Here is a 13,269-nt window from a genome sequence, read left to right on the forward strand (position 1 = left end):
TCAGTTTCATTATCAGCAACATGTGTGTTTCGATTTTTTTTTTTTTAGATTACAAGGAAACAATATACTTCATCTAAGAAGGATTGAGGGTTAAACATTCAGAGAAAACGGAAGCTGGAAGAGAATGCCAGATCTTGGAAGTGGAGGCTAAGAATGAAGAGAAAATTTGGAGAGAATGTTGTCCTCTAAAACAAGGGTCTTCTGACGTTTCTCAGAAATAACAAATGGGTCTGCTCCATTCTGTTCTCTCCCGTTGCGCTACATTTCCTTTTTCTCACTTACTTAATTCTTATTGAATATCTATATAACTAAGCAGCTATAACAGATTCCGTTCGATCTTGCATTTCCTAATTAAATTTCAATGCAGAGGTGACAACTATTTCATTTACTATTTACTTCATCAAGCTGACGTCTGTTTGAGGTGGTTTCTTTAAACTTGATCGTTTGGTGGATTTGTTTGCATATGCTGGCGTTGCAACGACAATGGTCATCAGCGCAGTATTAAATAGTTACTGGTTTCTCTGTTTGTGTAACTTTGAAGTGAAAGAATCTTTGTACTCATGCTAGGCAGGCAGTCCTGCCCAATACAAATAACAGTTGTAGCACGTTGAATATGTACCAATTACGTAACCACTTACGGAATGGTCACAATGAATTTTATGCCCACAGAATTGTTTGTAATGCCCGTTAAATATTTTATGGAATAAAGATATTTTATTATTAGTATTATAAATATTTTCCATTGCTGCTTACAGTACCAAATGCAAGAGGCCATTTGCCCAAGTGCTTAAATGCCCCTCTGCAAGGGCAGAAGTAAATCAGTGCTCAGTAAGTAATAGCATACTATATTAGGTCTGGTGTGAAGAGCGATGACTCACAGTGAGGTTGTTTACAGTCCATTATATCTTGTCCTGAATTCATTACAACGGAAATAATTGCCTATCCCGAGGCTTCAGATATTCCCTTTGGGGATGGTTGGTGTTCACTTGATTGATCTTAATTGATTGGCTACGTCAGTGTCATAACCTCTTCGCCAAGTGTTCTGTCGCTTGAGGGTAGGCTCGGGACGCTTCATTTCTATATTTATTTGTCTATTCAGTATCGATATCAACTTATGTTTAGTTATCCTATTAATCGTTCTTCTATGTTGTTGTGTGTGTGTGCGTGTGTGTTTATTTATTTATATTTATTTTTAGTGCTATCTGATTTTTGTTATTTGTCTTATGTAATTTAATATTTCTGTTCAGTTTATTTTCCATTTTTCACATTGAGCATTAGGTCCCGTGGGAGCTTACGTGTGCAAATTCATACCTATTCGGCTTGTTTGATAAAAGTAGGCCTATGTTTAAATAAGCATAATAATAACTCATGATCAAGTACAGTATTACAGATCTACTTTCTTTGATTGAGTTAGGTCTATGCAAATTAGCTTTTACCTTTTTTTGTCGTTTTTGGTCTAAAATTCCAGCTTCAAAAGGTCATTAATTTATTATAGATTGTTTAGTAATTTCACTAATCCGCTCTCTTGTGATATCGGGAATTGTACTTCGGAGGTGATAATGACCTAACGTTCAATTGGCCATTTGACTGTTTAGTCATACATCGAAATTCACGGCATTTTGCTGAATATTCGGCAAATGTCACTCGTTACTGTTTGAGGAATATTTATACCATGAAATATAAATGAAAGAGGTGACTCTGGACTCCGCTTTCAAAACAATCCTCGCTGTAATTTGAATGAGAAATACTGAACGTTGTAGTGATGATAGTTATAGCAGAAAATTTCCCTTACAGGCATTATAAGCAGACTCTCACAGACATTTGGAATATGAATTCCCAGAGAAATGTGAACATTATGTGCCACCCTTGAATCAACTTGACATTTCCTCTCATATGAATTTAGAAAGGAATAGGGGTGAAGCTTTTGAGTGCTTTCTTATGCCTAGAAAGTCCATTTAGCTCACGAGAGAATGTCTTCGACGGATTACGACGAGTAGAGAAGAAAAGGACTACTTTAGATAGTATACACAGTTCACGTATATTACTCTTTAAGTTAATTATGAAATAGACTCTGAAAGGAAGACTCCTTTCAACCGAGTAAGGACTCTGGAACTCTGGAAAACGTTTCTTCCCTCTATCAAGAGAAGGAGAGGATTCGGTCAACGGAACATCCACGGTTCGCGATCGTCTTCTTATTCAATCGGCTCTCGAGATGGAATGGCGACTTAGTGCCATCGGGAGCGGTCGCGCCTCTTGGGCCGCCACTGAGTTGAGGGCCCGGGGTGAACACAAGCTGCCCAATTTGGACTCTGGGCAGAATTCGCTTGAATACTGGGACTACTCTGTTGAACTCGAGATGCTCAAGGGACCAGAAGGTAAGAACGAAATGAGTGATATTCTCTCTCTCTCTCTCTCTCTCTCTCTCTCTCTCTCTCTCTCTCTCTCTCTCTCTCTGGGCTCTGTACTGTACTGTCGTACTTGTGGTCTTAGACTTACTGTCGTTAATTCTCTTTCCAATTTTTGGATAAATCAGATGTATATTTATAAACTTTTTTACTCAATAAGAGCCGTGATGTGATTTATTTGTAATACTGTATCATTGCAGAGAATTTTATATTCTCAAGTCATTGGTAGAAAAATACTGGAATTATGAGTGCATTCAAAGATAAGGAATGAATTCATGCAACTGAAATAATATTGTGACCAAGCTCAGTTTCTGATTCATGCATCCGGAAGCTGTTATACTACGTAAAGGCCATCCAGGCAATTACCGGAAGTATATATAAGAAATTTCTGTCTTCCTTTTATGTTGTTGCGTAAGATTTAAGAGGGGAATTTCATTAACATTCAAAATTAAGTAACAGAACCTCAGCCTCTACACCATTTAAAAGAAAATGAATAAATAAAAGAAGGTAGTAAGAAATATGAACGAAGATGAGTGACTTGTAAATGTTTCTGACCACTTTAAAGATTCAGTTCAGTTCTTTTAAGCTTGTTATTCATTTCTTTTAAAAGTCTGCAGTGACAAGAAGGTGTAAACCAGTGTTCTCACGTAGTTAAAGAGTAGGGCATAACACCGAAGAAAGCCAGATATATACAACTTGAAAGACAAGAATTATAGGTTAGGGAAAAAAGGAAGAAAAAGAGAGTTCCGAAGCTTTGCCGGAAGAGGGATAGAAACAGTCACCAGAAAATTCGGATGCATAGAGCACCAAAGTGCTTTTATTAGCGCTGACGAAAAATCTTTTGATATATATCTCTGCTTCTGTTCGAGATGACCCCTTAATAAGGTTCATGCAGTTGTAATTTTATCAGTGATGCTAGTGTTGAGTCACCGACTTTCAGTAGGAGATATCAGTGTTTTCTTTGTTATGGAGAGAGAGAGAGAGAGAGAGAGAGAGAGAGAGAGAGAGAGAGAGAGAGACTGCATCTATAATATTTATACCTCTGTAAGTTTGTCTGTATATGATAGCAAAAGACTTATACGAGTATGGGGCATTTATGCATGTAACTCCCTTTATCTATTGGCTTTTATTAAATAAATAACAGTAACTGTGTCATTTTTCTGTTGTGTTCAAGCTCTGGAAATACCCGGAGATCCCTTTGGTGCGAAGCTGAATGCATCGTCGATCATAATGATACTGTTGAACTCTTTTCAAAGAGAATATCTTTGGGGCTTCCTGGTCAACGATCGTATAAATCTGGAACCCATCTGGTTAATTTTCGGTTATTTGGGAAAGTTAACGTCCTGCTTTGGAAGCCTTTTGTTCTCACATAAACTTTTGGAAGGATTGTGAGACTTAGTTTGTTTCTTCCTGTCACGTCGACACGTTTCATTCAACAAGTAGAGGTTGAATGCATTTGTTTGTTTTTCTTTTGACTCTGTAGCGACACTCTCTCAGGGGAGACGTCTATTTTAAGTGAAAAAAAAGGGAAGAAATAGATGTTAGGAAGGGGAAAGGGATTTATTGGTAGGTATGCGGACACTTAAGTACACTATGAAAAAGATGACTAAGCGACGTCCCAACGGTCGCGAATTCCAACCACTAGACCGTCAACAAAGGAAGCTTTTGGCGGTAGGGAACGGTGCCAACGGATTCGGTTTGAATGAAGATGCTGTATGACTCATATAATCAGAGAGAGAGAGAGAGAGAGAGAGAGAGAGAGAGAGAGAGAGGAATGACTCATGCTTCGAGCTGCGACAGTACTCTGGCATAACAGAATAAATAAACAACTTCCTGAATACATGTGAGAAGAAAACGTGATCCGTGACAGAAAACGAGGTTCCGGATCATGCACATATAGATAGAATGGCAACTTCACGCGGGAAGAAACGTATTATTATTATTATTATTATTATTATTATTATTATTATTATTATTATTATTATTATTATTATTATTATTATCTGAATGAGGCCCTAATGTGAAAAGATATGAAAATATCGAAAGCAGTGGAATATTGTACTGTTAAGAATGAACAAAGATATACGAGTAATCAAAAGCTAAACATTTACCCAGTATAAACAGTTACTTTGAATTGCCATGAAAAATTATGTTAGTAGTGGATTACGATGTTTATATTCTACGAAATATCACTTTGATGTTCATCACTGGATGGTCAAAGGCAACGTTGGTCAAATGAAAATAAAACAGCAATATTATTCTTTCCACATAATGTATGACGTGATAATGCGTAAGGATGCAATACCTGAATCTCTTATGTTTCATCATATTCATTTATGATTGCTTTCATCAGTCGTGTCTACTTTGACATAAACATACAGCTTTATTTTAATCTTTTCCCGTTCCTCAGCATCTGTGTTATCTCATCTCAGTGCTGAAGTTCACACTCAGTCTCTAATTTATGGTTATGGAATGGTTTTATGGGGGCCGACTCCTTAATTTATTAGCACAATCGTTCCATTTCTGTAAATATTGTTTTCAGTTAATTTCTCAAAAAAAAAAAAATAAATAAATAAAAAAAAATAAAAATAAAAAAAAAGTTTTAGGGTTGCACGAACAATTACTCGTGTTTTCCTTCATGCATCATTTGTATCTTTATTAGAATGCTTGAGAAACGACTTTTTATTGCTGGTCAATCTTTTGAAAAAATCTTTTCTCCAATTTAGTCGACTGCAGAGTCAACCGTTTTAAAAGAGCACTTGAGTTTTCGTGGTGAATGCTACAAGTGACAGGGTGGCGCCCCTCGCCAGCAATCTAGAACTCTTACAAGCTGCCACTGCATCACGATAGCTTGAGAAAGGAGTAATTAGCCTTTTTCATTTTTAATTCAGAACTTACCGGACAATTCAGTTCTCGTTTGGGACACTTGGAAGCGATTGAAGTTCTTTGAAGACTCTGGTCTGGTGCCCTATGCAGATAGGATGAAATGTAGTCGTTTGCTGACCGATGTCTTCCTGAAAACGACTCAGAATTGCTGAAATCTCTCTCTCTCTCTCTCTCTCTCTCTCTCTCTCTCTCTCTCTCTCTCTCTCTCTCTCTCTCAGAAACGATTTAGAACAGTAAGTTAAAACCTCTTTTATCATGCCTGTATACATTTGATTTTCATGAGTCATCTCAGTGTTATAACTCTCTCTCTCTTCTCTCTCTCTCTCTCTCTCTCTCTCTCTCTCTCTATCTCTCTTTTGTTCTTGAGAGTCCCCCTGACTTTTACATGTCTGCCTGTACTCTGTGTTTTTCCCTAAAGGGGATTGACTGCCATTAGGTGCTTATTTAAGTGAGCATTGCGTGCTTGATCAGGAAAGGGGGATCCTGAGACGTGGAATAGACGTCGTATTGTCATGACGTGCAAAGGTTCTACCAAGTCATAATTGTTCTTCTCTTCCCCGTTCATGAAAATTAGGAGACGCTGCGTCTTAGCCCCTTATTAACTCTTAATCCTTCATATTTCTTGTAATTTTGTAATGATGAATGACCGAATGGGATGACTGTAGTTTGGGATGGGGTCTAATCATTTGGTAATAAAGTAATATAAGGGTTAAAATGTAATTTGTGACTGTAGTAGTAAGTTTTACAAAATAGTAATTGTAGCAGGTTTTATTGTTGGTTTTTATGGGACGTGAATGAAATCATCTCTAATAACAAAAGCTGAGGGAATATTTCTTTTGCGTGGTAAGTAGGGAGATGACACAGCCACCCTCCTCAAGCAAACCTGTTTGTCTGCCCCGGGTGGGGGCGGGGTAGGCAAGGGACGGGGAGGGCAGGGGAAACATGACGGGCAGCGCCGGGTTCCAGCGTAGCATAGCGCACAACATCAAGCTCGTAGTAGTAAATTCACAATGGCGTAATTTTGAATATATATATAAAAATATATGCAAAACGAGAGCTTTCGAGAACCTGCTCGATTCTCCTGCACGATTCAGGAGAGTCGATCAGGTTCAGAAAGCTCTCATTTTTATATATTAATAATATATATTTACACGAACACCATTGTGGATTTGTTCACCATTTTAGTGACCCATGAGATTGTGCGATTTTTATAAATAATGTAATAGTAGTAGCAGTAAAAATGAAGCATATATTCTAAAATTTAGTCCAGGCAAATCGGTGCAGTATGATTGGTAAGCAAAATATGGCAATCCAAACAGCGCCAGGCAGCAGCGCTCGCGTGCATTTGCATACACGCGATAGGGAGCCAAAATGGCATTAGGATGCTCAGCACGACAGAACTAATTATGTCGTTTCCGGCTTCATTGTTGATAATACATTAATGAACTTTCTACTTATCTTCTACTTAATAAGCTGAGAGACGTGAGTGGAATGCATAAATAAGTAGTATATTCAGTTTTTCACCGAGTGAAAGTTGACTGCTAATGTAACGCTTTTGTTGTGATATATGGTTGAAATGAGTTATAGCATTGAAAGCGTATACTTTCAAAAAAAAAAAAATCTTGATTCGTTTCACGAAGCAGTCATCTTTCATGGCTAATAGCCCACCTCTTCTTCTTCTTCTTCTTCTTCTTCTTCTTCATCTTTTTTTTCTTAATCGATGGATAACCTTTGCGATATCTTGTTGAAAGAGAAAAACAAATAGACAGCGAGGTCAGAAGTATAGATTAGTTGTAAGTCAAAGGGGATGGAGAATAATTAGAGTATGTAATTCAGTGCCTCTTTGTGGCTTTGGAGTATTTCACAGTAAGCTAAATGAGTTCAGTATTCAATGGACAGATTTTATTGCTAGGTGTCATTGCCGTTTAGCCGTAATTGTGTGTTGTTACTAACATTCCGTGCTGTCTTACGGAATATAAAAAGAGATATTACTTGTATTACCCACGAAGTTATTTAGATTTTTAAAACCGTTAAGATATGTTTTGTAGTGATGCCTAACTGACTGGAAAGACTGTAGTTTAGGAGGCAGTCTTCTCATTTGGAGTTAAAAACATATTTGGTAAAATGTAGTATTGGTAGTAGGTTTTACGTAATAATAACTGTGGCATTTTTTACTTTTGATAAAAAAGTGTAATATGGTAATAGCTTTACACACTCTCCCTTTCCCTTGGATTCATTCATCTTGAAACGAGCCCGATCAACCAAGTTCTGGTAGCTGTCATGTTAATTATGACGCCCGAGGACGTGGTTTGTGGTTTCGGGGTTACCTTGCCCAAGGCGCTTGCGCAGTTGCCTTGTACTGAACTAGTGTTATAACCTGTGGAGTGATTTGTCATACTCACTTTACGATCTTTAGTAGCACCACGTCCATTATCTCTGCGTCCTTACATCTCAGTTCATGTATGTTAGTGTCATTTAGATTTATGTGTTGTTATGCATTGGATCCTCATTTCTCTCGGTTTTCACTCTCGCAAATGGGCGGTCTGCTTTCAGGATGTTCAATGTAAATGTGTACGCATTTAAACACTAATAATAATAATAGTTAAGGAAAACGAGGAGAGGTCATTCTTCCATGACGTATGTCTTAGGAAGTTTAAAATCAGATATGATGTTTTGAAGGCTATGGTGAGTTGGTGGGGGGCGGTGTTGAATTGACACGTATCCACTCCCGCCGTTTTTTAATGTGGATGCCGATAAGAGGAGAAAATCAGCGTGGTTATCTAGAGCCCTTGACGAGAGAAAGAAAAAGAAAATGCCTTCATTTGGATGTGCGCAGCAAAGACTGGTGATATAGATCACCATCTTTAACTTCATAATGTATTTATTAATGACAAATGATAACTCCGCTGAATAAAACGATAGTTATGATGGATTTACACAGCCAGTCTTTTCTGTGTGGCTTCATTATTTTCCTGTGTGTTTTAGCTAGCTGATATATTCATACATTGCAGCTGATATTAATTCATAAGTCTAGTTACTCACGTTCACCGAAAATAACCGCAGTGATAACGCCTATTTTGTTCTGTTCTTGGCTGTCTGCGTGTCAGGTATAACCAAGTTATTGACCTGTTTTGAAGTCGGTGGGCAACTGGTTGGTGATAATGATTTCGACAGTCTGGTGAAGGGAGATAGAGAGACATACGGGACAACCCAGTTGGGCTCTGCGAAAGTAAATAGAAGCAAGCGAAAATCCCTCCTCTCAAATGAGAGAAGGCTGTAGAGATCAGGAAACGAGGAAACTTATAAATCGCTACATTACTTGGTCCTTAGATCAGTGAAGTTAAGCAACAATATGCCTTTACTACAAACTTATGGCAGACCTTAGAAGTCTAAGGAGAGAGGTACTGGGTCACAATAAGGCCCAGTATCTCATCGAAGTGCAGACAGCTGCAGGGTCGGCTGAGTCTTATCGCTCAGCCCTGAAGAGCTGGCGTGCGGAGACAGGGTAGAGATTTATGCTTATTATCGCTGTCATGTGGGAATGCACTCTGCACTTGCTAATGCAACGTGATGAGTTGCGATGAATTGCCTTTAGATTATCAAGTGGCAAGTCTAATGCATTACTTTCTGAAGGTGAAGTTGATACGCAGTTCTCTCGCCTTTATCTTATATTTGGTTTTGTTAACCAGTTCATCGTATTTTCACGTTTTTTACATATATATCCTGAGGTTTTGGAATTTGTTATAGTATATAATTTAAGTTTTTTTAACTTAATAATGCAGCTCACGAATAGTCTGTTCGCTCCAAAAGAATGCATGTATGTTGTGGATAATAAATAATTATCATTTCGTTTGTGGAGTCGCTGAACTGGGTTCATTATCAGCGGAACTCTTTTCGTCTGTTTTCCGCAGGATGACGTGAAACGATTCCTTTCAGTAGGTTTGTAGTGATATCCGAGTCATGGGCCTTTTTTATTTGGATTTCAAAATCTTTCGTGATGAACACTTAAAAGAATATTAAATCCGTGAAGTCGGAACGTAAACAAGCACGCTCTCACACAAGTGCCGGTACTGCATATTTATAAATGTAAATATGTGTGTCTTTGGATTTGTGTGTATTCATGTAAGACAGGAAGAAAGAAATGCTTTTGTAAAAGGAATATCATCATCACCTTGGACGCTTGTAAAATAAAACTGCCTCCAGGCCGAACCCTCAAGGAAATCAAACTTCATGAAGGCCAGTACTGTAATGAAATTATGAGAAACTAAAGATAGCCTTTATTTTTTATTTTTTTTTTTACCTTTTCCTTTTATGTTTCTTTTTTATATGTTTTAATATTCTGAGTGTCAAAAATGAAGGGTTTAGTAATAGTACGAATCACCACGCATCTCTCTCTCTCTCTCTCTCTCTCTCTCTCGCATATATATATATATATTATATATATCTAGTATATATATATTATATATATATAGATATATTATATATATACTATATACTATATATATATATAATATTCTTATACTATATATGTATTATATTATTAAAATATATATATATATATACTATAATATATATATATATGGATGAGAGAGAGAGAGAGAGATGAGGAGAGCGAGAGAGAGAGAGGAGAGGCTGGTAAGAGAGGAAAAGGCCCCCCAAAAAATGGGAGGGCCTAATCTTGAAGGGAAAAGGCAGCATGAAGAGATTTCCAAAGCTTTGGATTGAAAGGAAAGAACTGGTAACGAGGTTAGTAATTTCCACGAAGTAGACGTGAGAAGAAGTGATTTGGCGCCAATGCGGCATACAAATTAACTTGACTTTTTGTGTGTGTGTGTGTGTGTGTGGAATTTGACCGGCTATCCGGTGTTATGACAGCAATAAAAATTACGCTCTCGTGTCGTCTATTGTCATTATTATTATTGTTAATCTTGAAATGGGGCTAGCATTCAGTTACAACTATTAAGCCATCAACATGCCAAGAATGCAAGTTAAATGCCTTTAAGTAAATAAATCGAAAACTTAATCAACAAAATACACTCTCTCTCTCTCTCTCTCTCTCTCTCTCTCTCTCTCTCTCTCTCTCTCTCTCTCTCTCTCTCTCTCTCCTTTTGAAACAGCACTATAAAGTCAGATAAATTGAGGCAGTGGTGTATGGTGCCACAGCCTCTCTTTTAAACTAAGGAAAAGTTGTACTTCTATTATCTTTATTAACAATTAATTATTGCTATTTTGCTTGCAGTGATTGCGCTTGCTAATGAAAAGCAGATGCAGTAGAGATCAGAGTTATCTTCATAATGAATTTTTTCATCTTTCATTTTTAGGTGTTATTATACCTGGAAAGTCGGTCATTAAAACGCTTAATTTTTTTTTTCATTTCTTTCTCAGCTGGAAAGTAGGTCAGTGCGTCCGAAGATTTCTTTTAGCGCCTGGAAAGTAGACCTTTGCGGCTATTATCTTAATCCACCTGTTTTTTAGTTGTTTCACCTGCCAAGTAGATCATCGTCACAATTAATTTCTTCTCATGGTGGTCCCTTTTTTTATATATATATTTTCATTAGTGGAAAGCAGTGCTAAGAAAAGATGTCTTTCACCGAGAGTCAGAGAGCCTTTTCGTGTCTTCGTATCTTAATGAGGGAGGCTGCTGATTACTCTCTCTCATTTAGATGACGGTGGGAGATACAGAAGTCTCTGTTTGGATCATTAAAGTTTCCCGACCTCTCATTGGATGACTGGATAGTCTCTGCTCACCACCCATTTGGCCTTGATTTTGACCCATTGACGCTTCCACCAAACCCCTAACGTCCGTTGCAAGTGTAGTAGTCGGCTACGTACCAGCAGTGTTTGGCAGTCCTTGGTGGCATCCTGATTCCTCTCCGGAATTCCTTTATTTCTTCGTCTTTTCATCGACATCTCAAACTCCCAAAACTCACATTGTTAATCTACTTCTTTAAGTAGTATGAGTCTCTCTCTCTCTCTCTCTCTCTCTCTCTCTCTCGTGGCGGAATGTGCCACTTCGCCTCTCAAATAAGGAACTCACTGCAATCGTAGATGGTATGGATGTATTTCCTTAAAAGTCCAACAGCGAATTAGATACCCTCTTTGTCAGCCGTCTTTCGAGAGTCACAGATGGGTTGGAGAGAGAGAGAGAGAGAGATTCCGTCAAACTGTATACCATAACGTAACTGTAAGGACGAGATGTCCTTACAAGGTCACCTTCACTTGACCTGGATGACGCATTCCTGTCTTCTCTTCCCTTATCTGTTTATCTTTCCTTCCCTCGCTTCGCGAGAGTGATAGCGCCCTTGGCCATGCCCCTGGCTAACTAGCCGAAGGACGAACGTTCGATTCGCGAACCGGACGAGGATGGACGATATGGGAGAGTTTCATAAAATTGTGCTTGTGTTGACCTAAGATGTCAATTAAGTAACTATACGTTAGCCATCTGCTATCATCGGAGAAAGTGGAGAGAAAAAAAGAAAATAAAAAAGAACTGAGGGAAAATATCATACTTCAGCGTTTATGACAACCTCAGAAAGTTTACCAAGTAGATTCAGCCAGCGTGATGCTGGCACGGGCTCTTGCTCTTTCTTAACAGCCCGTAAGCAAAGTGTACTATTATTGGTAAGAGTTTCGTCCAAAAAAAATTCCATGTAAATATTTCTAAGGACAGGAGATAAGGGATTACAAAAAAAATCACCATTAAAACAAAATTTTACTATTAACCCGTATAGAAAGAAATATTTTACACTTTAAAATTTAGCCGTTGTCCTAATCTTCTTTGGAATAAGGCATTTCCTTTTGGTATTTCAAAGTAAGCCATAGAATTAGAATAGTCAGTCTCCTCGACGTATCCTCTCTCGTCTCGGTCCATTTCCAATGGAATGCTGTTCTCTGACCACAGCTCATCCTAAGTGAGATAGATACTCAGACTTCGAGGTTAATGTTTTTTCGGAAGAAATGGAGGCAAAGTGATATAATCAAGTACAGGATAAGAGAGACGGGGTGCGCCAGACTCATTTGCTGGTGAAGGAAAATGTCATGCCCTTATATGAACAGGAGTTGGCAGTAGACTGTGACCTTGCCCGACCTCTCTCGTCAGTCCAGGGTGCTGCTACCATTCTTCCTACCGCACCTTAAGCTTATTTTGCCATTTGCCCGGCGATTGGTGTTAGAATTAGGTTTTTATCAATTTTGGCTATGTAAATTGGCGTTGCACATATTGTGGTCATGGACGGATGGAAGAGAAACATATTTGCCTAAGGAAAAAATTTTCTTTAGAGAGAAGTAACAGTAGAAGGAAAAATGGGGAATTTGGATAATTGCTAGTACATAAACGAAGTGTTTAAAAGATATTATAGAGAATGTAAGTCTCTCTCTCTCTCTCTCTCTCTCTCTCTCTCTCTCTCTCTCTCTCTCTCTCTCTCTCTCTCTCTCTCTGCTGATGATATTCTTCTAGTTCGGAATTCCTTTTGAGGAAATGTCTTGCCAATATTCATGGACTGCAAAAAGTATTATTTTCGTGTTTACAAGTCTACTGTTGACGTAAAGTAGCAAAGGTCGAGATAACACCCTCTCTCTCTCTCTCTCTCTCTCTCTCTCTCTCTCTCTCTCTCTCTCTCTCTCTCTCTCTCTCTCTCTCTCTCTCTCTCTCTCTCTCGTCAATTATACACATCCGTTGGTTTTTTCCAATCCGTCATTGTCCGTAATTGCAGCGTTTCCACGGCAAAACGTCACCAAACCAGCGTTTCTACGGAAGATGGCTGCACCATACACAGCCGTTTATGGTAATGATAGCTGCAGGGTAGTTTTCCCTCTTGCTCCAAGGTCTCCCACGAAAGCTTTATTGTCTTGAGGCCAATCAAAGGAAACTGGAAAGTAGCTCCCGGTGTGCAAGAAAGCCTCGCGATGCCTCTGAGCCGATCGCAGTAGACACTGAGTGCCAATTGTTAGCCAGTGGAGGATTTTAGGAGTCGTTGTC

General features: G+C 38.5%; 1 protein-coding gene across 2 annotated transcripts in view; it reads left to right on the plus strand.

Moving 5' to 3' along the window:
* The window catches only part of LOC135210723 (uncharacterized), a 94,930-nt gene that overhangs the window by 15,549 nt on the left and 66,112 nt on the right, over positions 1-13,269 (plus strand). For both annotated transcript variants that reach the window (XM_064243519.1, XM_064243523.1), the window contains exon 2: positions 1,795-2,375. In XM_064243519.1, coding sequence (XP_064099589.1) covers positions 2,213-2,375 — 163 coding nt within the window. In that variant the 5' untranslated portion in view covers positions 1,795-2,212. The remainder of the gene's footprint in view (positions 1-1,794; positions 2,376-13,269) is intronic.

Source organism: Macrobrachium nipponense, chromosome 4, assembly GCF_015104395.2.
Source record: "Macrobrachium nipponense isolate FS-2020 chromosome 4, ASM1510439v2, whole genome shotgun sequence".
Taxonomy (NCBI): Eukaryota; Metazoa; Arthropoda; class Malacostraca; order Decapoda; family Palaemonidae; genus Macrobrachium; species Macrobrachium nipponense.